We start from the raw sequence: 25,406 nt of genomic DNA, 5'->3' as shown, positions 1-25,406 counted from the left end.
ATTACGGGACAAACATGACATTCATGACCACTACATTTGCCACTGGTACCTTAAATAGTACAGATGAATAATGAGAAAAAAAGAACAACATATTCTGTCTGATATATAACCCTAATGTGTGATATTAAATGTAGTGTGTACATTAAAAACATGCAGACAGACACATTGCAGAGGTCAGGATGCAGATAAAGAAGAGAAATATTTTGGAACCCTACATGTCTATGAATTTTTTGGCTCGTGAGGTGGTGACAAGTTTTTATATCTGAAGTAGGTTGTGACTTGTTGTGGTAATTCTGCCAGTACACACTGGGCAAGCATTTCCCTGGGGGCCTGAAATGAAATGGAAACAAAGGCACAAGTGAGAAGCTACATGCCAAAATCTGCTGAAGTCATGTAGATAGCTGGAGCTCTGTGTTTTGCTTTGCTCAGTGTCTACTGGCATAGACTGATTAACAATGGCCTCTATGAACCTGTTCATAAAATTATCAATCATACGCTTACCATATCTTTATATAATTTTATATCAAGCTAAAATAAAAAACAGATAATTGAATTAATCTTAATTTTTTTTCCTCAGACTAGCTGACTCCTATTCAGTCAAAATGGAAGAAAAAAAATAGTCAACAAGTATGTTGGCATTTTTGGACATTTAAGTCACACACGTCTCAATGTTGTTTCATTAAAAAAAATTCAAATCAAGTTACATCTGCAAAAGACAAGTGCCCAAAAGACAGATATCAAAGCCAGAGAAAGAAAAAGCCCATTATAATTTCTGTGTTCTTTCAAAACTATTTGAACCAGTAAAAGTTCACCCAAAAAATTAAAATTCTCACATCATTTACTCACCCTCATGCCATCCCAGATGTGTGTGACTCTCTTTCTTTGGCAGAACACAAATGAACATTTTTAGAAGAATATCTCAGTTCTGTTGGTCCATTCAATGCAAGTGATTGGTGACAAAACTTTGCAGCTCCAAAAAGCACATAAAGGCATCATAAAAGTAATCCAAACGACTCCAGTGGTTAAATCCATGTCTTCAGAATTGATCTAATCAGTTTTAGGTGAGAACAGACCAAAATGAAAGTCCTTTTTCACTGTACATCTTGCCATTGCTGTCTCTAGGCACGATTATAATTTCAAGCTCGATTACACTTCCCAGTGCTTGACTCATGCGCCAGATGGTGCTAGGAAGTGTAAATGAGCTTGAAATCTGCTGATGTCAAGATTTATAGTGAAAAAGGAGTTATATTTTGGTCTGTTTTCACCAAAGCCGATTATATCGATTCAGATGACATTGCTTAACCACACTGGAGACATATGTATTACTTTATGCTGCCTTTATGTGCTTTTTAGAGCTTCAAAGTTTTGGTCACAATTCACTTGCATTATGTAGACCTACAGAGCTGAGATAATCTTCTAAATCTTTGATTGTGTTCAGCAGAAGAATGTAAGTCATACACATCTGGGTTGACATAAGGGTGAGTAAATGATGAGAGAATAAAACATTTTGGCAAACTATTCCTGTGGTTCCACTCACGTTATGGAAATTTCTGAAGGGCACAAACTGCACGATGTCGCGTACGGCCGGCTCTCCAGTAATAGACTTTAGTTGTCCATCATCTCCATCCAGAATCTCCATGTCTGTGAAGTCGGCTTTGCCCACACCCACAATAATGATAGACATAGGCAGGTGGGAGGCAGCGACTATGGCCGTCCGCGTCTGATCCATGTCTGTAATCACTCCATCAGTGATTATCAGTAGAACATAGTATTGCTGAAACACATAGAGGCGAAGTCAGAGACAGCAGCAAAACAACACTGGATTATAAACAGTGGGATCCAAACATCTAAGACCAGTAGTGATTTTTGTAATTATATTATCAGCATAACAATTTGAGTGAAAAGCTGATTTGAATTTTTTTTATTTTCGATTTCTTTGAACAGTATTTGGAATGTCCCCCTTTTACTTTAATGAATGCAAGCCCTCAAGTTGAACTTCACATGTTTAGGTAAAACCTGAATATCCTGTTATTCCTGCATTTACATATTTATTTTAAGTCATTGGGCTCTATTTTCGTGAGAGTGCAAAGCACATGAGGGTAGGAGTGTTTGCGTTATTGTGGGTGTAAGCTCGCAAACTGTGGGTGTATTGTAAGCTAATGAAGTGGTGGAAAGAGCAATTTGCTAATTTCCTGAGAAATACATTGTTTCATTACCACGTCTGTTTTCAGCACAAAGTCTAAACTCAGTTCCTGCATTTGCACTTTGTAGATATTACAAGCAGGTGGTAATAAAGTTAATCTCCAAACTTTGAAAAGTGGAACATAAAATGATGTCCCGACAATAAGAGAAGTTCACATTCTATGGTTCACATTCACATTCTCTTTAATTTAATGGAATGTATGTCCAAAAGTTCCTGAATTTAAAAAGAGTGTGTCACTGCCATAAAAATTTTTATATTATTCTAATTCTTTGCATGAAGTCCATTTACATTACCAACTTCATATGAATGTGCTGTCTTTGTTTATATAGATTGTGCTTGATGGAATGGACTACGTAATGGGACGCAGATGTTGCAATACCCAGAGAAGAAAGTCAGAATTAAATTGCACTTCATCCAGCCCATTAGCGCTTTGTGCGCAAAATTTCGGCAATCCCACTTGTGCCTTGACTTAGGGCATCCTTGCATGGAAATACCAAAACTTCATGGCCATGCCACTCCACTTTGCACCTATGACTGAGCATAGAGCTGTGTTTAGTGCTAGCGCTCTTAAAACAGAGGCCATAATGTTTCTTGTTTTAAATATAAAAAAATCTTTAAAACGTATTTTATGTTTATTTCCAGTTTTTTATGATTATTATTATTATTGTATACTTCCAGATTGTTTATTTCTGAAACTTTATTTCCAGATTTCGAATCCCAGATATTCAATGTGGTCTCAGACTTTAGGGCCCCACTGGGTGTTTGGGTTTGGGTTGACCCTCACCGATGCCGTGTTCTGTTGTAACGCTTCCTGTGCGAAACGTGCCACATGTGTAATGATGGGGGCGAAGTTTGTTGGGCCGTAAAGTTTGACCTGAGGAAGGCACATCCTGTAGGCCTGTACCACACCCTCAATACCTGCGAGAACAGAAATACATCTTCTTGTTCATATGCATTATTTCTGACAATGGGCGATATATGAAATATGAGAAATCACAGACCTTCACATCGCATCAATATCTGATCACAAGTGGTCACTGGAGGCACATTTGGGACATGTTACTTCCAAGTATAAACGCCCATGTGTCAAGCTTGACCACCTGTGATCGGATCACCCGATATGAATGTTATTACCAGGTGCAAAAACGGACTAACGGTAACATACCTGCACAGAATGGATTTGAGGGATTGAAGTTGAGTGGAAACTCGTGCGTCACCTGGAAAAGACGATGAACAGATCAGAAAATGAGGCTACTGGTAATTTCAGTCGGAGTAATGACCTATTTGTGAACAGACGTAATTTTTCTTTTTTTATTATTTACCTGCCAGTTAGGTGGAATCTGGGCACCAAACCCAAATGCAGGAAACATTTTGTCACTGCAAGAGTTGAAAGAACATTTGAGGCATATGCAGCTATTAAGTGTGGAGAGATTTGGCTGTAAAAAATTTTCCTACCTGTCATAATCCTGGATCACAAGCCCAACTGACCAGATAGCTGAGAGGTATTCATTCACACCTTGAGGACTGATGTAGTGTAAGGAATCAGGTAACCTGGGGTCACCATTTGACCCTGTGAAGTCGATGCCCAGCTGGAGAAAATACAGGAAAAGTAATTGCTCTATACAACCAAATGGATATCAAAGAAACAGTGTATCTACAGTATATAATGTTTAATGAAGTCTTTGTTTTTCTCCTGCATTCTGGGTTGTATTCATTGTTTTTATTTTTCCTGAGTCATGACCATTTCTACCACAGTGTCATTTCCAGCACATCTCAAATTCTGTATTTTGTTTAATAGAATTCCGCAGTGGAAATGACAGTGATGGAAATTACATCTTTTATATTTTTGAAATAAAATGTCTTGCGAAGGCTATTTCATGGCAAACATTTTATGTATCCTAAATACACAAATAAATAATATTTTAACATAGTTGATTGGCAAAATTACAGCTTGAATGGAAATGATCACTGTAACAGTTGTAATTTTGGGAAAAATTATAGAAATCACTGCCACACGATACATTTTGAAATGGTTTATGTTTATTTCACTCTTTGTATAGATCATTATAGTTTTTAACATGTAATAATAATTTGTATGTTTAGAATGGATTTTCATAGATTAATATTGAAAGTCTGGGTATGGGACAAGGCTAAAAATAAAATATATATAAAAAAGAAAAAGGCATTTGAAAAGTACTAAAATAAATTATAACGGACGTAAAACATTTCTTAGCCAGTTTTAATGTGACAAGTTAATGTGACATGTGACGTGTTAATATAACAAGAATGAATGTGTTTGTTTCAATAAAAATCAACACCTGGGACATGAAGTTGCCCAAAGTTGAAGAAACACCTATATACATTATACTGCCCACTATTTTTTCAAACAGTACGGGATGTGATTAAATTACATTTATAGTCTCCATGTACATGCACACTGAACTTAAATACCCAAAGAGGCCATACATTTAATAATTTTTTTTCTATCTTGTTGTTATTTAATACATTTTCTTGTGATCTCAACATAACAAAAGTTTATTTATTTTGAATGTCCCCTAATTTTCCTCATGATCTAGACATGCCAAAAAGCATTTTTCATGAGATCTTGAAATAAGTTGCTTTCTTGTGATCTCAATTTAATTTTCTCATGATCTCAACATAATGAAAGCCTTGCAACTAGTACAATTTTGTAAACGGAGTACTGTAAATGAAAGAACATTGCAGTCTAATGCATAACTTACAGTGAAATTGATCTCGCAGCCTCCCATGATGTAGTCTAGAAAAGTGTATTCTCTGGTAATCTGAGAGAACACATACAACATTACAACATTTTGCATTGCAACGTAATGTTTAAATTGTTTATACCAAATGTTTATTCATGTAATACAATACCTGACAAACTTTCACACTCACGATTCCCGAGTTCTTATAATTTTTCTTTTTCTGTTTTTTCTTGCTGTTCATACACTCAAACTCTGCCTGCAGGACACATTTCAACATCTTTAGTTCAAAGATGATGAACAGCACTGAAATCAAAGATATGGTCAGGATTTTCTCACCGGAGATGTGCGAGAAGCCTCTTGCAAGCGTTTCATAGTGGTCTCAAAAATCCCTATTAAATCATGTGATCCATCTTTGTCATGATCGTAACATTCAACCTAAACAGGGTTCAAAATACATCATGAAGTGATTCCAAATTTACTCAGAGAGAGAGGGAATAAAAGAGTGAGGGATTGTGATAATGTGGACAGAGAGATCATGCAAATGATTCACCAAATGAAGAACCATAGATAACCACAGATCTATTGGTCTCTTCATCAACACACTAGTAAGACACCACTGAAACAGCACACCAAACAGGATGTCAAAACTTTAAATGCATGAATGGATGAATAATATCTGTCTCCATTGACTGCTCTTTAAAAACAAAAGGTCTTTTAGGAACGGAACATTCACAGAAGATTCTGGAATAAGTCCAGTGTAAACATTCTGCTAAACTTCTCCTTTTGCTTTTATACAAATCCACTTTCACGGAAACAAGAAAGTCATGTGTGTTTGAAACAGCACGAATAAATCATTTAAAAGTAAATGATGACAGAATTTTCATTTTTGGGTGAACTACCCCTTTAAGCATTTAAGAAGGGTTAATAGTGACACATTCAGGGGGATAACAGTCCTTAAAAGACACACTAGAAGCTATTGAATGACACACCAGTTTAAGAATGAAACACACATTTAGATTTTTTTTTTTTTTAAATACCTCTTTTCCTGACAGCGAGTTTCCCTTTATGATGCTTTCCAAAAAAATATCACAAAGTCATGAATACTGATTGCAAGGCACTGGAAACCCAATGACAACTCTCTCAATAACCCACTCTCAACACTTGTTATAGGACATTGTTAAACACCTTTCTGATTAAACATTAAACAATGAGCACGCTCAGTATGAAACCATATTATAGAGACTCTACCTTAATCGGTTTCTCCATGTCCCCACCACAGAGAGACTGGAAAGGGATTTTGAAAGGTCTCCAGCTGGGGTTCAAGTTTTTCTTCACCACCTGAGTAAAAGAGAGATTTTCTTTATGACAGGTAGGAACATTTTCATTTGGGTTAACTATCCCATTAAGGGGAATGTTATGTGAGCAGATCTGCACCTCTGTTCTGTGAGCAAGCTGCCAGCCTGTTCCCGTCTGCCTGTAAAACTCCAGGTAGGGGTCTGATTTTCCAAAGAAATCCTGTAACAACGGCCATATTTAAACACTGTCAACATTTACCCATTTGAAATAAAAACAAATGTGTGATCTCTGGTAGGGCTGGGCGATATGGCCAAAATTGTTATCATGATAATCTTTTTCATATTGTTCGATATCGATATTTATCACGATATACATTTACACGTTGCACTTTTTATTTCAAAGTTGACGGAAGAAAAGAAGAAAAAATGAATTCTAAACAGTCAAAATAGTCTCTACAAAACTGCACAGGGGGTCCAGAGACGGCCAAAGCAGTGGGGTCTGCGGGATCTTTAACCAAAATATAAAAATATTTTATAGTTTATCAATTGAAAATTAATGTTAAAAGATCCTCTGTTTGTTCTGAAGCATAATGACAGCAGTCCAGTATTTGTTGGAATATTTTTACATTAAAATTAAATAGTTTTTATATTTCTTTAGATTCAGATACCCAAGTATGAGCATAGAAGCCCTTGTGACTGTGGAATGATGCTGAATGTGGGTTCAGGGGTGTCTCGAGAGAAAATTTAGAAAACTTTTTTTTTTAATGTAAAAAACATTTGTATATTTTCATTAAAATGAGAGACTAGTCTACCAACTAGTAATTTTAGTCTTTCCTTATCCATTCCAGACATCTAATTAATTTTCACAAAATTAGAACAGAAATCGATTTGTTTATTCGATTTGTTTATTATTAAAGGCTCGTAACATGCTGATTAATAAAGATACATTTAGAAGGGAAAAACGTTATGGTCTAAAAGGTGCTTTGAAACCACGTTAACTCATGCGGCACTACATGTCTACACACACGCAGGGAAAAGAGGCAACGTGTGCAGGACAGGACAGAAATGATGCATGTTTGAGAACAATATTCAAGATTACAGCGCAGATCAGAGCTGTGGTCCACATCACTGTTGTTCTGTCGCACTCTTCACTAGAGGGCGCAACAATTGTCATGAAGTCTTGCGGTGCGGATGGAATCAATCCGGTGTCCGACGTAACCTACTCGTTAGCAAGGCAGCTAGCATTAGCAAGTTCATCCAGTATGACCCTACGTTACCACTGGCGCGTTGTGAGTGAAGCTGAGAGCGTTTTCAATTCATTCCTATGAAAGCCGATGTTCGCAAGGTGGATCGTAGGATTGGCAGCGGTGTGGAGCAAGCTCTCTCCTAGCACTGTAAGCACCTTTGAGCGGATTTCGTCCGCCCCAGTGGAAACCCAGCCTGAGAAAGCCGAACTGCTTGCGTTTTAGCGACACGCAGTAAATATCGAAAATTCCTCAAAAGCTTATCGTGGATTTTCTTTATCGTGATATATATTAATATCGTTTTATCGCCCAGCCCTATTCTTCTGCCACTCATAGTTTTACCTTTTTGTCCAGTTTTCTAGCATCCACCTCAAAATTCACAACTCTGTTGTCCTTGATTTCCTCTGCACAGATCTAAAACGAAACAATAAAATACTCGCTGTTATACAGACAGGTTTGTTTACTGCATTACAATTCTATATCACTTCACCACGTTCTCACAAACTAGTAATGGTTGATTTGTGCAATTTTAAACAAAATACATTTCTCGTTAGGTAGAATGGTAGTTTTACACACAAGAGCGTTTTAGTGATGAAAACAAAAGAAATGTCTTGATATACACACATACGGTAACTCTGTTATAAGTGGAATAATTGACTCCAGGCCATTGGATTATTGAAAATGAATGCACATCTGAGATGCATTTATTATTGTAATAATTGATTGGGCCAAAGTCAATTATTCTTTACATATTCACTGTTAGCATGTGTTCTTTATGCAGTAACATGTTTATGCAAAATTATTATCCCCAAGCAATATCATGCAGACTAGTAAATATTATGTTAAACATCATAAGAACTTGTGTATGATGGACATTTACCGTAATAATTCCCCTTCCTGCAGGTTTTTTGTTTTTTAGCAGCAAAGGTCTTGTCAGCTTGCTACTGGAAACAATCTGTGTAGATATTAAAATACAGCTATTATAAACACATTGGATGAGAAAATCATGGAAGAGAAAATTACTTTTAACTGATGATGTTTTTGATCTAGATCAGATTGTCTCACCTGACCCAAAGAGCACTCCACCTCACCCAGGAAGTCATCATCACTTAAATCAATGGTTTTATTGTCGATATCATAAATGCTGAATCTGAGTTTCTGAACGACCTCAAAGTAGTAGTCAACGACAAACTTCTTGGCAAATTTTGGGTTCAGGCAGTTCTTAACCCTTTCTGTGCGATCAACCTAAGAAAAACACATTCATTCAGTTTTAGTTTATACTACAGACACCCTTAAGGGATAGAGAGGGAATTTAATGTCTAAAATAGTATTGTGGTCCCTTACAATAGTTTGCATTGCCTCACAATACGTTTTGTGTTTTGTCGCAATAAGTTTTGCAAGCCCTCACAATAAAATTTGTGTTCCCTCATTAAGTTTAGCATTTTGTTGCAATAGGTTTTGCATTTCTTCACAATAGTTTGCATTCCCTCACAATACTTTCCGTTCCCTCACAATAAGTTTTGCATTCTTTCACAATAAGTTTTGACTTTCCTCACAATAGGTTTTGCATTTCTTCACAATAGTTTGCATTCCCTCACAATACTTTCCGTTCCCTCACAATAAGTTTTGCATTCTTTCACAATAAGTTTTAACTTTCCTCACAATAAGTTTTGCATTTCTTCACAATAGTTTGCATTCCCGTTAACAATACGTTTTGCATTCCCTCGCAATACTTTGCATTCCCTCACAATAAGTTTTAGCATTCTTTCACAATAAGTTTTGCGTTCCCTCACAATAAGTTTTGCGTTCCCCACAACAGTGTTACATTCCCTCACAATAAGATTTAAGTTCCCCCTTATTAGTTTTGCATTCTCACACAATATTTTACGTTACCTCAAAATAAGTTTTGCATTCCTCCCTGCCCCTAGCCCTTTTTTTTCCAAGTCTACTGACCTCAAACCACTGGTTTCCAGATGGATTCAGAAGCAGGACACACAGAGGGTCAGATTTTGACAACAAGTCCATGTCCAAAAGATGTTCACAGGAGACTGTCAGCTCCACCTTGGTAACACACGGTGTTGCCATTGGACTGAGCTGTTTACATAGAAACATTGCAAGGAATCAGTATGATGACTGTGCCATGGGAACTGAAAGTACAGTTGAAGTCAGAAGTTTATATACACTTATGCTGAAGTCATTAAAATGAATTATTTAACCACTCCACAGATTTTAGATTTCATATTAGCAAAGTATAGTTTTGGCAAGTCGTTTAGGACATGTACTTTGTGCAGGACATGAGTAATTTTTCCAACAACTGTTTACAGACAGATTGCTTCACTTTCAATTGATTATACCACAATTCCAGTGGGTCAGAAATTTACATACACTGAGTTAACTGTGCCTATAAGCAGCTTGGAAAATTCCAGAAAATTATGTCAAGCCTTTAGACAATTAGCCAATTAGCTTCTGATAGGCTAATTGGTGTCAACTGGAGGTGTACTTGTGGATGTATTTTAAGGCCTACCTTCAAACTCAGTGCCTCTTTGCTTGACATTATGGGAAGATCAAAAGAAATCAGCCAAGAACTCAGAAAAAAAAAATTGGACCTCCATAAGTCTGGTTCATCCTTGTGAACAATTTCTAAACACCTGAAGGTGCCACGTTCATCTGTACAAACAATAGTACGGAAGTATAAACACCACGGGACCACATAGCCATCACAATGCTCAGGAAGGAGACGCATTCTGTCTCCTAGAGATTCATGTAGTTTGGTGCGTAAAGTGCAAATCAATCCCAGAACAACAGCAAAGGACCTTGTGAAGATGCTGGAGGAAACAGGTAGACAAGTATATATCCACAGGGGTAGTGTCCATGGAATGGCCCAGGCCTGAGCTGGGTCCATTGGCCACACACACACACACACACACACACACACACACACACACACACACACACACTCCCTCCAGGGTACACGGCGTGAGGGGCAGCAGCGTCCTTGGCGGCCTGACTTCCCCTCTCACCTGCTGCATGCCTGGGAAGACAGCCCAGCCTCTAGCCCATCGGTCACGATGTGTGCAGTTCTCTCCAGCGACTCATTTAATCTATCAGGGGGTCCGAGGAGTGGGTCCGGCAGCGCATCAACTTGTCCGAATCCTCCCAGCTCTGGTCCTGGCCGTGCAAGGATGCCAGTGTGTGCACACATTTAAAGATTTAAAGCCGCCTCCCAGAGAAGAGGTGTCCTCTGCGTTTTAAAGACAACGGTGTTGAAGAATGATTCACATCAGGTGTGCTTCATTCACAGCTGTCAGAATGAGGCTTATTAATTATGCACCTCTTCTCGCTCTCCTGCCCAACTCCCACCGTGAGTCTGGCTGAGAGGCGGCCCTAAAAGGTGGGGCGATGATGACGAGTTGGAGGTTTCCAAAGTGCTTTACACTGTGTCCCATTCACCATTCACATACACATTCATACTCATACACCAATGGCGGCAGAGCTAGGCGCTAGCCTGCCATATGGGAGCAACTTGGGGTTAAGTGTCTTGCCCAAGGACACTTCGGCATGTGGAGTCATGTGTGCCGGGAATCGAACCACCAACCATGCAATTAGTGGCCGACCCGCTCTACCACCTGAGCCACAGCTGCCCAAACAACAGATTGCTGAGATGTTGAACATCTTTCCTAACAAAGCGTTTAAAAAACTCATTGCTTAATCTGAGAAATGCTTAAAAGAGAGCGAGACGCATCGGCCAAGTAACTCCACCAACTGTAAGGGGCTGTCACACAACACGTCACATTTGCAACCATCCATTTGTTTTTCTTTGTAAACCCGTGCTAGACGAACGTCTTATTTGACTTTGTTTTTTTTTTTATTAAGAGTCTCATAAAGGAGTGCTGTTTTAGTTACTGTGTCTAATTAAATATAACTTTAAAAGCATATTGAGACACCTGCTTTCTAATAAACTGTATTTGTTGCGGTAGGTCTAGTCTTTTTAGCGCAAGAATGCGATCGATCTGAAGCCATCGTCAGTGCTTGGCACACATACAAAATTCAAATGCACAGTTTTAGCATTCAAATGTGCATTTTTTTTTCCTTAAATTTGATGAATATTCTAATTGTGAATTTTAATTTGACAGCCCTATGCAGTGGGCATTATAACCTCCACATAACAATGTAGTAATTAGGCCACACAGCAATAAGTATTTGCCCAGTTCACATTTAGGGGATTGATTGAAATATAGTTTATTTAAATTTGACATAAGACCTTTAAATGGCCAGGACACCACAGCCTGATGTCAGCTTGGATGGGACTACAATGTAAACCGTACAATGCTATGCACTTAATCTGGTTATATTAACACATTGTTTTACGATTTGTTGTTACCACTTATTCTGGACAAGTAGTCATGTTTGACAGATACAAGTTTTTCAGTGGTCATTTCTTCACTCAGTACAATGGATGTTTTTGATATTTTATTTCTATAAAAATGTTTTGCACTCCCTTATGTTTTAGTTGCTGTCCTTTTAAAACACTAAACAATTTCAATACATGTAATTTTACAATAAAATTTTGTAAAAAATAAAGTTTTCACGTAAAAAGCATGATTTTATTGTATACTTAACATTAAACATGTATAATATGTTAAACAAGAAATTAAGGGGAATTTGTGGGGTGTTTGTGTTATATTTGATGTAGTTTAGTTAATGTTTAATGCATAATTTTAATTGCACGTGTTACCCTGATGGTGTTTAGTGTTTGTGTGAGTGACACTGAGCACTGTCTCTACCTATTTATTGATCATTGCTCTTTGAAAGGCCCCTACTGATGAACTTCACGTCATCATGTGCCTTACTGTAAAAACTATGGTGAGTAACAATACATTATAAAGTGAAAAGCAGATTTTTTACAGTAACAAAGGTTGAAGTATTATGTTGATGTAATTTAATAATATACATGATAATGCACCATACAGGCATCAAAATTACATCCCGTAAAGCTTGGTTACCCTATGTATACAGTGAATTTCTGGCAACCACAGCTGCTAGTTTTTTACCGTTAATTTAACAGGTTGTTTTTTACAGTGTAGGGTTTACTCACAGATACTACACTACCCAGATGTATACTTCAGCCAATTGTCTATTTGCAGCTGCAACAAATCAATGAAGTCCCAGAATTAAAGTTGTTTACTCTACTGAAATACAAATTATGTTATTTATAATTTCCTATACGGCACTAAAAAAAAAAATGATAATAATAAAATAAACATGTTTTTTACTATGGTAATGCTATGTTATAGACCATGAATATGGCAATAATCATTCAGTACAATGGTATTATATCTAATACCCATCACTGTATCATGGTACTGCCACTTTTCTTTTTATAAGGGTATAATGTTATAGCATCTACTACTGTATACAGATACTTATGTTTGTTGTTTAATATAGAGGTCTTAGAGATCAATGGTGAGATTTTAATCTTTCTATTCAATATTCTTAATAACCTTCCCCATACACAAACATATAGTGACTCAAACAGTTTAGTTCCCTATCGAGAGGTCTCTCCTATTGCGTAAGTAGCTTACGCTATGGCAAAACTCCGTTTCTCGAGAAATATTGAAGTCTTTATGTAAAACGCATTGCAGCTGCACAGCAGACAGTGATGAGCGAGGCAGCTCGGTCATTGGCTGTGCTGCGGCAACTGCTCGAATCAGTGACGGGGCGACATAGAACGCGCGACCAATGGGGGCGCGTCCCACATTCGCGCGCTCAGAGCCTGCTGAAATTAGCATATGAGGGCTATATAATGAACGTCCCGTCATGCCAGTTCTTTTAGATTTAATCTCATTCAGCGAAGACCTTCTCTTCGCTGGATCCTCCAGATTTTTGGAGTCTTTCGCCGCCGTGGACAAGCTTACAGCGGGACTGCTGAGAGGACGCCGGCATCTTCAGCCGCCTTCGAAGCCTTCTGCTACGCCATCCGGCGCGCATCGCATATCCTTTACTGAACAAGCGTTCGCCCCGCGACGCTTTCTTTTTTTTTTTTTAAGAGTAAAAGAGTTATTTTCCAGGCGTTGTTTCAAATGCCTTCAGCCTGCGCCTCGTGCAGAGGCCCTCTTTCCGACGGAGATCGGCACATCATCTGCACTCGCTGCCTGGGTCTGGACCACGCAGAAGCTGCACTCATTCAGGGCGGATGCGACTCCTTGGGCCTCGCCGAGTGCGCGACTCGCTTGCCGTTTTCACCGCAGCGAGCCGGCTGCCCCGTGCTGCCACCTCTGTTCGAGCAGCGCAAGAAAAGCGCCGCTCACAGAGGCTGCCAGAGCACCCGACTCCGGTGATGTCACGCCGGCTCAGTCCCCGCGGGCATCACCGCTACCAGATGTCTCCCCGCCGCCGGTCCATTTCGCGAGAGCGGACCTGCACCCCTCCAACAAAGCGGTGGGTCTCATCTCGTTTGGCACATCAGGGGACGACGACGGAAAGGATGACAGCCTCTCTCTTGACGCTGCATCCGACGACTGGCCACCAGCACCAGCATGGACTCGGAGATCGTCCGTATCCTGTCTAAGGCCGTGGAAGACCTCGGGCTCGACTGGTCTTCTCCGGAAGAACACGCCCGCAGCCGGCTGGATGAGTGGTTCCTGCAGGGGCGCCGGCAGGCCCCCCGACAGAGACCCTCTCCTTTCTTCCCTGAGGTGCACGACGAGCTCACAAAGTCGTGGAAAGCCTTCTTTCTCTTCTTCGCTCTCCTCAGTGGACGGCGCGAGAGAAAGAGGCTACGAGGCAACTCCGCCCCTAGAGGAGACTGTGGCCAACCATCTATGCCCACCCTCCACCGCTGGATGGAAGGCCAGAGCTTCTCACCCATCGAAGCCGTGCAGAACCACATCAGCTCTCACCGGTCGCGCATACGCCGCCGCCGGTCAAGCTGCGTCAGCGCTGCATTCGATGGCGGTTCTACAAGTGTTTCAGGCCAAACTTCTCCGCTCTATGGATGAGTCTGGACCTGAACCCGACACTTTTAAGGACCTGCGCAGTGCTACGGACGTAGCTCTGCGAGCCACCGCCCAATCCATTGGCCGGGCCATGGCTAATTTGGTCGTCCTTGAGCGCCATCTGTGGCTAACGCTAACGGAGATGAAGGACGCGGATAAGGCACCCTCCCTTGACGCACCTGTCACTCCGAGCGGACTGTTCGGACCTACGGTGAGAGATTTCACGGAGCGCTTCACTGAGGCGCGGAAGGATTCGCATGCTATGCATCACTTCCTGCCTAAGCGCTCCAGCTCATCTCAAAAACCGCCCCAGCAGCAGCAGCGAGCCAGGGCAGAGCCGCCCGTCTCCCAGCCGAAGAGCAGACCTGAAAAGGACACTCGACGCCGCTCGCGTTCCGCTGGCCGAAGAAAGCCGCAGGAGCAACGAGGCCCTCGACCCAGAATCACCCTGAACACAGAGCCTCGTAAGTCTTCCTAGCAGCAGGAAGAAAGAGAGGGAGTAGGCGTCTCGCAAATGCCGGACCGCTCCCTCGCAAACATTTAAAACATTACCCAGTCCCCTTACAGGCGGCTGGAAATGTCTATACAGCAGTCAATGGGCCAGTCATAAAACTCGCTCACCTGCAATCAAACGCCGTTTTCACGGCGACACACAGAAATCACCAAAAGAGTCATTTTCTGCCTGTGTCACTAAGGGTTCACATGTCCACACTAAAGTGGGCATTCCCACATATCAATACTGTCCAAACAGTGCCAAACACCTCCCCAGCTCAGGCTGGATGTCTCAAAAATGTAGATCGTGTGCCTATTGTCATGTATGCACCACTACACACAAGCACTGTTCCCACAGTTATAAACACTTCCCCAGTAAAAGCGGGAAGTGCTATAAGTGTAGCGCGTGTGCCTGCCGTATTGCACGCACCCCTACACACAGCTACCCACACAGTTTCAAACAGCTATGCCGCAAACATCACAGATGCAATGCGCGAGCTAAGAAACTCCCCGCTAAATGCGGAAAGCTTTATGAATGTGGCGCACGTGCCCATAATGATGAATGCACCCCCACTTCAAAACACTGTTCATACAGTTTCAAGCACCTCTCCGACTCATGCTGTGAGCATTTCGGAAATAGCGCATGTGCCTGTACTCTCACACGCACCTCTGCACTCGGCACTCAATACGGCTGCTCAGCGCGCACCTGCGCCTCTGAGAGCCATAGATTCTGTGTTAGCACAAAGCAATTTGCTGGCGGGGCCCATACGTCACTGCGACACGCCCCCAGCCGGCAGTCAGCCCATATCTGTGCGAGCAGAAGCCTGGGAAAAAAATCCCCGACATGACGAAATGGGTTTTGAACACGGATACTCACTTCAATTCGCTCGCAGACCACCCCGCTTTTCAGCGGTGGTCGAGACGAAAGTGAGGAAAGATGTGTCACATGTTCTACGCACCGAGGTGCTCAAACTGATAGAGAAGGGCGCTATAGAAACTGTTCCTCCCTCTTTGAGCGAGGCGGGTTTTTACAGCCGCTATTTTCTCGTCCGAAAAGGACGGTGGCCTTCGCCCCATCCTGGATCTCAGACATCTGAACAAAGCGTTAATGATTTGCTCGTTCAGAATGTTAACAACCAAACATATCCTCGCGCAAGTTCGCCCCGGGGATTGGTTTCTATCAGTGAATTTGAAAGACGCTTACTTTCACATCCCAATAGCGCCTCACCACAGGCCCTTTCTGAGATTCGCTTTCGAGGGACAGTCATACCAGTACACAGTACTACCATTCGGCCTATCATTGGCGCCCCGTACATTCACGAAATGTATGGACGCGGCACTTTCCCCCCTGAGACAGCGGGGAGTGCGGATACTGAATTACCTCGACGATTGGCTAATCACAGCACAATCAGAGGTTCAGTTAATGACACACAGATCTTGGACTATCAGCCATTTACAATGCCTGGGTCTGAGAATAAATTTTGCAAAGAGCGTGCTATCCCCCAGCCAGAATATGTCTTTTCTGGGAATAGTGCTAGACTCAGTGCAGATGACAGCGCGCCTCTCATCAGAGCGCGCGCTCTCTATTCGACGCCTTGCAACATCGTTCAGAACGGGCGCGCACGCCCCCGTCAAACGATTTCAGAGAATGCTCGGTCTCATGGCCTCGGCATCAGCTGTACTCCAGCTAGGATTGTTGCACATGCGTCCTCTCCAGCGCTGGCTCAAGAGCCGTGTCCCCACTCACGCGTGGCGCTCGGGCCACTTTTTGATCAGAGCGAATCACGGCTGTATAAAAGCCCTGACGCCCTGGAAAGCCATCAACTGGTATCAAACCGGCGTGAGTCTGGGCGTGAATACGCGGAGAAAAATGATCACGACAGATGCCTCCAAAATAGGATGGGGGGTGCTTTACGAGGGCAGGCCTGTTTCCGGCTTTTGGTCAAACCCGGAAAAGCACCTACACATAAACTGTCTGGACATGAAAGCGGTCGCCTTGGCTCTCAGAGCCCTGCTTCCGTACCTGCAAAACGAACACGTCCTGGTCCGAACGGACAACATGACGGTAGTTTCGTATATAAATCGCCAAGGTGGACTCAGGTCGAGCTCCCTGCACTCTATGGCCAGGGAGCTCATCCTATGGTCACAACACCACCTGCGTTCGCTAAGGGCAGCGCACGTGCCAGGCATCCTGAACCAAGGAGCGGACATGCTATCCAGAGACAAAGTTCTCCCAGGAGAATGGTCTCTCCACCGTCTGACGGTTCAGTGGTTATGGCGAACCTTTGGCGAGGCAGAGGTCGACCTCTTCGCCTCCAAGGAAAACGCGCACTGCCCTCTCTTCTTCTCAAAAAGCACGGACGCGCTCGCCCAAGTTTGGCCGAGCCGCCCCTTGTATGCTTTTCCCCCGATCGCGATGCTGCCTCAGGTCATCAGTCGGATCAGGGAGGTGAAATGTGCAGTGCTCCTGGTAGCCCCACTCTGGAAAAACCAGACGTGGTTTCCAGAGCTGGTACAGATGATGCAATCTGCCCCATGGCCGATTCCGCTGAGGCAAGACCTCCTCGGACAGGCCAGCGGGATGATTCTTCATCCCCGCCCCGATCTGTGGGCCCTCCATGCATGGCCCCTCAACGGGTTCCCGAGAACCTCCCCAGTGGAGTTCTGAAAACCATTACTGAGGCGCGAGCCCCCTCTATGAGGCGCTTGTATGCCCAAAAGTGGAAAGTGTTCAGTGACTGGTGTGATACCAAGAGCTTGAACCCCAAAACGTGCGAGATACCAAGTGCTGCTGGAGGCGGGCCACACACCCTCCACGCTCAAAGTCTATGTGGCTGCCATAGCAGCGTCACACAATCCTGATAAAGGACATTCATTAGGAAAAAACGATCTGATTGTTCGTTTCCTAAGAGGCGCCAGGAGGATGAACCCTCCTCGCCCACCTTCGGTGCCGATCTGGGACCTGGCCACGGTCCTGGACGCACTCAAAGGTGCCCCGTTCGAACCTCTCCGAACCGTGCACCTCAAGCAGCTCTCGCTCAAAACCACGCTCTTGCTGGCACTCGCTTCAGTTAAAAGAGTGGGCGACCTGCATGCGCTGTCATCAAGCGCTGCTTGCCTGGAATTTGGACCTAACGACTGCAGAGTTGTCCTTAGGCCAAAGCACGGGTATATTCCTAAGGTGCTCTCTACACCCTTCAAAGCACAGGTGATATCTCTGGCAGCGCTATCGTCCTCAGCAGACGAAGGTGATGCAAATTTACTCTGCCCGGTCAGGGCGCTAAGAGTATATTTGGAACGTTCTGCCCTGTTCAGACAGACGGAACAATTATTCGTATGCTTTGGCGGCCGAACTAAGGGTCTCGCTGTCTCAAAGCAACGAATATCGCGCTGGATAGTGGATGCTATAGCGCTAGCTTATGGAGCCATGGGCCTTCAATGCCCCTTAGGCGTCAGAGCTCACTCTATGAGGAGCATGGCCTCCTCGTGGGCATGGTCGAGTGGGATACACATTGAAGATATTTGTGCGGCGGCAGGCTGGGCCTCGCCTTCGACATTTATCAGGTTTTATAACCTACAGGTCCCCTCACTGCATTCCAACATTCTATCAGTCTGACTGTGGAATGAACTGGAGTATGTATATGCTGGGCATCATCTCCTCCCTTATAAGGTCTGTCTCTGACCGACTTAGAGGGTTTATTATGCGTACCAGTACACAAAAGCTCAGTACATGAGATATGTGCTTGTGTTTGTACAAGGAGCGTCCCACCTTGAAGGCAAGGGCGCCCTGTCATACCCCACTATATAGCTCGCCGGCTCGTGGAATATCACTTTGCTTTAAGGCTCAGGTACCTGCCTCTGGCTTTATAGAGCGAAGTCAGCACACACGGCGTTTTACATGGTGTTCCCATAGCGTAAGCTACTTACGCAATAGGAGAGACCTCTCGATAGGGAACGACTCGGTTACTAACGTAACCTCGGTTCCCCGAAAGGAGGGAACGACTATTGCGTAAGCTGCCGTGTCTGTGCTTGGTCAGTTCGCTTCAGTCGATTGAACCTAAAAGAACTGGCATGACTGGATGTTCATTATATAGCCCTCATATGCTAATTTCAGCAGGCTCTGAGCGCGCGAATGCGGGACGCGCCCCCATTGGTCGGAGTAGCCTCTCGCTGCATCCTGCGGTGGACATCCAACCCGGCCCACATCCAAGTGTGACGTCAGAAGCCACCACGCCCATGTCCAAATTGGACACATTCTCATTAACGAAGAAGCATCGAGAAGAGAAGACTAGAAGACGAAGGTAACTGCGAAACAAAATGCACAAAACACACTTGCGGTTTTAGTATAAACACTGTTCAACATAATACGAATGAGTTGTATGAGAATGAGATGTTACCTGTTGAAAGCAGCTCTTATCACTTTAATAATAGTTTGTAATGAGGTCAGTGCGGTGCGGCTGATCACTTGACTAGCATGCCTGCTCCGCAATTAGCCGAAAGCCCGCGATATGTAATAAATTGTCAAAATATCGATGTAATTCGAATCAATAAGGTTTGATGATGTTGTTTTAGAGCTATGAATTATCTTCAACTTACATATTTGGTCATTTAACTCCCCTGTGATGTAACTGAGTTGTGTGTTACATTTGGCTGAGTGAATTTCAGTATCAGTAACTACGTTAGATTCTCAACTGAGAATTTTGTTTTGTATACTATTACTATTATACTATACTAACTGCATTATTATATCACCAATTTCATGTTGTTATTTGGATTAAGGGTAAATATGAAAAATATATTATTTCAGTGCTTATGTGTGACGTTACGTCCTGTAAATCTTATTCTGCTTGTAAAGAATATGAGATTTGATTGTCACTCTGTCAGTTGTAAATACTGCATATCGAAAAAGTTTGAAGTTGTTCAGTCATTGCTATGCAAAGAAGTTATACATGTTTAGATAATGTAATGTGATGATAAACTGTTGTAATATGAATAAGTTTTATTATTGATTCATAGTAAATACAGTGACAGCAAGCCAGCAGTGACATCACATCAGCAGTCTTTCCTAACTATATTATACTTCTTTTCAGGAGTACTACAATTTTGAAAGCAAGTGATTGTTTGCCATGTCTGTAAGTAAAAATAAACTTTGGTTTGTATCCTAATCAAGTTAGCGTACTGTTAACTGTCGGGCCAAAGGTTTGTCTGAAATGGAATTAACAACTTAACGATAGTTAGGTTAAAACTTTTTGGTCTGATCACTTATCACTTACAAACCTTGCAAAGTAACTTGGTTGAGCAACCGAATCATTTCACTACATCTTACTTGATAACTCTGTGTATGTGGCAAATTATCTATGTATCCTTCTATCTATTCTATATTAATGGAAAGATCACATAATTATTGTCATTGTCATGCTTTTACAGCATCCTACACATTTTCAGTTCAAGCCTGTTGCAGATCAATACTGCCTGGATGGTTGGTTTGAATGTCCCTGCTGCAGTTTTATGACTAAAGAGAAATTCTCATTTTCTATTCATCTTGAGAACCATATAAGTCATGCAGTGGAGCATGGAGGTATGGTGGGAGCATTTCTCTAGATATTGATACATTTTTGTGGTTTTAAAATCACAAATATGTTTGTATAATCTAAATATGTACTTGCATCTCAAAACAAAGACAAACAAGATGAGCTGTAGTTTCTTGAAGTATAAACTACACTGAAGTAGGGCAGGGCTAATATGGCAAAAAAATAAAATCTTGATTTTTCCTTTTCAGAATGATTGACCGATTCCTTTTCGATTTCTTTAAATGTTTAACTAGTCAACGTAAAAATCACATAGCCCTACACTGAAGTGATGACAATGTTGTTACGTTTATTTATCTATTTCTGTGTTTTGTTAAACTTAATGTGTTCACTCTGCACTGTTGATAACTTAGTTGCTATAATTTTGCAGGTTATTTCATCTCAAAATGCAACAAACTGTGCAGGACCACAGCCCATTTTCACTGTCTGTACTGCAGCCAGACAGTAATACGCAAGGAACAATACATAAGCCATGTCTCCAAATGCTCTAAGACAGAAGTACTTGCAGCACCTACCCTATCTCCAGCTCTCTCTGTAGCTGCATGCCCGACACCCTGTCCCCCAGCTACTGTAGTTACCAAGGCTCCAGTCTCTACCCCCCTTTCCTCTGATCCTGGCTCCTTTGTACCATTCCCACCCCCACAAATACAAAGAAAGAGAGTGATTTCTTTAGTTTCTAACTCTCTTACCTCTGATCCTGGCTCCTTTGCACCACCCCCACCAAAAATTCAAAAGAAGACAAACACAGTCATGTGTCCTCATTGTGGACTGTTACTTAACAGACGAAATGTAAGGCTACACATTCTGAGATGACATACACCAATAGAAGCGGACATTAGCGCTCTGAACCACCTTAAATCACAGTGTGTGGATTATAGAAATGGTGTCTATGCAGTAGCCAAAGCATTTTCAGCACCCAACACTCCAATACACATCATCAGAAAGACGTGGGGCTCAGAACAAAGAACAACATGTGAACTTGATATCTGCAGAATTAATACAGAATTTGCAGAAAGATCAAACATCCGTTCCTATGAGTGCCATCACCTTCGATCACTTGCATACTGCCCACCAGCCGGAAGGGAGATTTCCTTACTGACAGAGCAAGGTTTACAGACCATGGTTGATGATAGGTGGTTTGGAAAGGACAAGAAGGAGAGATGTTTGGCACGCCAGAGAGAGGCAATTGACGCAGGAGTCCCTCTCTCCTGCCTAGTGACCGTTTGTGGGCCCAGCCATAAAAAATACATTTCTGTGTTCGAGCCCACCATTTCCTACTACAGCAGGCTCGGTCGAGTCATGGTTACCTATGATGGCAAAAAAATTTCTTGGCATTGTCCTTGTGCTAAACCAAGGCAGTCATGCCTTCACAAAAATGTTGCAAAGTGGCACCTCTTTGAAGTGGACAGGGCACTCTTCCGGAAAACCAGAAGTGTGGAGGAGGATAGTATTGCACAACATTTTCCCACCAATGTGGAAGGTTTTGAGGCAGAGGAAGGAGCCCAGTACCCACCCGAAGGCCAGAATCTGTCTCGGATGGTTAGGTACATCTTTGATAAAAAGAAACTACCTGCAGTCATCCCTTCAGATGTGTTAAACTCTTGTAATTTTCCTCTGAGCTTCACACCATCTGAAGCCTTTTGCACAGAATGTTCTGAGGTAATTCCACTAAGTGAACCATTGATCATCACATCAAAAGCCAAAGTCCTGACGATGACCAATGTCATAGAAGGTTTGTTATGTTTTCTTTAAATTTATCATTAATTCAACATTTAATTCCTGTTTACATGTACTGTTAAGTGTTGATGACCATGATTGTCAGGTCTTCCTCTCCACTTGTAGGCTTATTAACATCTCCATGCACTCATTTTAGTGTTTAATGTATTAGGGTTGCACCGTAAAGCTGTGACAAAAAAAACTGGTAACCTCTTTACTGGCACTTGCTTTTGGTAGGAATATCAATGTACAGGAAACAGTGCTACAGATGTGGCATGGTATATCGATATCAGGAGTGGTGTGATGGTATCTATAATTTTGACGACCACATACTTCTGTCGATACACTTGTGCCATTTTCTGCGCAACAGTCTCCAGGTAAAGAACCATGTTGTATTGAATTTGTCGTATAAAACAACAACAACAAAGAATTTGTCATGAATATGTATTGTAAAGTCTACATAATATGACCCCTCTTTGGCAGACTCACCAGGCTGTAGGAAGTGCAATTGAGGTCTTGGAGAGGACCTCGGGTAAAGCCTTTCCTTCAAAAACAAGGATCCTGCATGCCTACTTGAGTTTTGAGGCACTGTCCGACCACACCTACACTTTTGCATGCGTAACGTGTGGTTACCATCCAGTGTCCGTCGTAATGGACCTTCATAAGGAGGGTGTTTTTAGTATGCCTGGTAAGTCCACACATTTAATTATTTTTTTTTACTCGTTTGTTATGTCATGTACATTGCATGTCCAACTTGGGTAAGACTTGTGTTTAGTAAAGTCTTGTTTTTTTAGTGAGCAGCATTGAGGAACCACCAGAGGATTTTGATGGAAAGGTGAATGCTGAAGATTTCTGGGAGCGTGTTTCTCTGGAAATGATCAGCCGTGGCTTAGTTCCAAGTGAGTATGATTCCCTGATACAGCTGGTATCACATATTAGTGTTTGCTTTCTTTCCTATGGAATTATGATAAAATATTCTATTAACAATTTCTTATTCAAAGACAATAAGGCAAACCCCTTTGTGGTTCGTCCGAGCTACCATAACTGGGCTCCATGGATTGGTCCTCACACAAGAAGCGGGAATCATCTTCTCAATACAGAATATCAGAAGGTGCATTCTCCTTATAGTGTGAAGGAGGAATCCGAGTTTACCCTCACAGAGGACCGGCTAACAGATCAGCTTCTAAAACTCAAGGTATTTGACTTACTGTGAGCTATGTCAGTTAATATGTATGTGAATATGTATTACTGAATCATACTATGTGTTAATTATTCAAATATGCTAATGTTCATTATAGATAGAGGCAGTGCGTTCCTTATGTAGGGAGTGTGGCATCGACCCCAAGGGCTCGCGAATGGACTTGGTTGGACGACTGCAGCAAGAAATGAAAAACAGAGCCAGTTACGACAAGGTGTTTTCACAGATCTGGGGAGCATCTGGTATGTTATGTTGTATTACAGAGAAAAAACTTTTCAAACTTTACAAGCAGTTCTTTGTTTACGGTTCTTTCAAATGGGCCTGTGATTTGTGTTTTCCTTCAACAGGTGGATGGGCTGTGGTCACCTGTCCTTGTGCTGTGGTCTATGGGGTCAAATTTAACATCAGAGCTGAGAGCCCACGGGACTTCACAGACCTTTTGTTTTCAATGAAACATTTTCCAAATATTTCATTGTATGACTTTGCCAGAGGGTTGGCAACACACACTGACATTAGAAAACCCGAAACCTTCCATCCTCATGGGGGCAGGCTGCTAGAGCCTACAGAGGAAAACATCCATCTTGCAAATTCTGGGCAGATAAAAGTGAACTTACCGTGGCTACTCACAGAAAAGTCAGTGCCAGATGTAAATGGCCACCCTATAACAGGATCATCTGATCATTATGCCCTATATGATCGTTTCCATGAGGCTAATTCTAAGGACGCCAGGGACACCTTGCGCAAGGTGGAACTGGTCCCGGAGTTGTGTGGTTGGCTCAATAGCCAGTGTGCCGAACAGCTCTTCTCTGGAATGAGAAAAAATAACCATTTTCTCAATATGATGACTCCCTCCTCACACATCTTTCTAATGCGAAACATCTTGCATCACAACATCATCAACAAAAACTCCCGAACCATAGAGAACATGAAGACGAGACTGGGCATGGGATTGGACATAGTGTTAAATTCCAATGGTCAGACAGTGTTGGGTATGTATTCCACCCTCATTCTTCAGTCTTAGTGGTAATGATATGATTGTGAATATTATATATTTTTATATATGCGTGTATTTTTATTAAGGTGAGGATGTTTGTTTATGTGTGTTTTAGGTGCAGCCATGGCTGTGAATTCTCAATCCTTCTCTTTTGATACTGCAGCAACTGGTGAGTAATGAGGGACTTATTCTGCTCTTCTATTGTCAAGTTCTTCATTTTGTTTTTCTGTATGACAGAATGCTTATTTTATGGGTTTATAGGAACACTTATAGTCATTTTCTGTTTTAGTTTCAGCAGAGTCAGTGCCCAGTCCAGCGTCCCCGCTGCGCCCAGTCCAGCGTCCCTCGGCTTCTCAGGACTGAGTAAACCCTGGGAAAAAGAATTGAATCCTATCCAGGACAAATTGGTAAGCTAATTATTAAAATGTGATATGAAGTCTCACGCTATTATCCGACAGTTAGTTATGGGTGTAACCGATAGAGTTAGAGTTTTGGAGCCTAGGGTTACAAAGATACATGGATTCCCATGTGAGTAGTGGGAAGTTTGTTCAAAATAGGAGGGGGAAAGCCCTGTTTGTATTAGTTTTTTAATGTTTAATGATAGTCTTTTATATTTTATTTGGTTGTTTGTTTGTAGATTGGGAATGCCTGCTTTAAATTGATCCATGAAGCAGCTCAGCAACACGTATGTAACTTCTATATATGTATTATATATACACAAGACCAAAGCCTAAATTAAACATAATTTATCAGTTACTATTTTCTTTCATATTATTGTCTACTCTCAAAGAAGTTATAAACTTTTTACTTTATAATATATTTATATATAATTTTTTTACTTTAGGGAAAAGACATATATATAGAGAACATGTACGTAGTTCCTACATGGAAGCATACACCAAATAACGTGGTTGGCAACTTTCCAGTAAGTATGCAAAAAGAACAATATGTATGTGGT

The 25,406-nt window shown here is 41.9% G+C and overlaps 2 protein-coding genes and 1 long non-coding RNA gene across 6 annotated transcripts in view; 2 read left to right on the top strand and 1 right to left on the bottom strand.

Annotated features, from left to right (window-relative positions):
• The window catches only part of LOC127634840 (copine-3-like), a 320,664-nt gene that overhangs the window by 288,815 nt on the left and 6,443 nt on the right, over positions 1-25,406 (bottom strand). For 3 of the 4 annotated variants that reach the window (XR_007969417.1, XR_007969416.1, XM_052114545.1), the window contains exons 2-15: positions 9,419-9,559; positions 8,531-8,710; positions 8,346-8,420; positions 7,808-7,879; positions 6,361-6,441; positions 6,175-6,264; positions 5,263-5,361; positions 5,096-5,182; positions 4,945-5,004; positions 3,659-3,792; positions 3,526-3,580; positions 3,369-3,420; positions 2,988-3,121; positions 1,538-1,774 (exon numbers count right to left, since the gene is read on the bottom strand). Coding sequence is in view for 2 of the 4 variants with exons in the window: in XM_052114545.1 (XP_051970505.1) it covers positions 1,538-1,774; positions 2,988-3,121; positions 3,369-3,420; positions 3,526-3,580; positions 3,659-3,792; positions 4,945-5,004; positions 5,096-5,182; positions 5,263-5,361; positions 6,175-6,264; positions 6,361-6,441; positions 7,808-7,879; positions 8,346-8,420; positions 8,531-8,710; positions 9,419-9,550 (1,488 nt within the window). In the remaining 2 variants the exon portion in view is untranslated. Of the gene's footprint in view, positions 1-215; positions 331-1,537; positions 1,775-2,987; positions 3,122-3,368; positions 3,421-3,525; positions 3,581-3,658; positions 3,793-4,944; positions 5,005-5,095; positions 5,183-5,262; positions 5,362-6,174; positions 6,265-6,360; positions 6,442-7,807; positions 7,880-8,345; positions 8,421-8,530; positions 8,711-9,418; positions 9,560-25,406 lie in introns of all 4 variants that reach the window. The other variant, XM_052114546.1, reaches the window with a different exon arrangement.
• Positions 20,927-24,379, top strand: LOC127635028 (uncharacterized; the record flags this gene model as incomplete). Its single annotated transcript, XM_052114823.1, has 8 exons — positions 20,927-20,984; positions 21,367-22,272; positions 22,494-22,633; positions 22,740-22,944; positions 23,051-23,155; positions 23,258-23,451; positions 23,555-23,696; positions 23,802-24,379. Coding segments are annotated over exons 1-8 (2,328 nt in total), but the record flags the coding sequence as incomplete, so codon positions are not given.
• Positions 24,380-24,770, top strand: LOC127634858 (uncharacterized). Its single transcript, XR_007969421.1, has 3 exons — positions 24,380-24,443; positions 24,564-24,617; positions 24,738-24,770. It is a non-coding gene; the product is annotated as an uncharacterized LOC127634858 (long non-coding RNA).

Source organism: Xyrauchen texanus, chromosome 42, assembly GCF_025860055.1.
Source record: "Xyrauchen texanus isolate HMW12.3.18 chromosome 42, RBS_HiC_50CHRs, whole genome shotgun sequence".
Classification (NCBI taxonomy): Eukaryota; Metazoa; Chordata; class Actinopteri; order Cypriniformes; family Catostomidae; genus Xyrauchen; species Xyrauchen texanus.
Note: the sequence above shows the minus strand (reverse complement) of the source record. Positions and strands in the feature narration are given on the sequence as shown.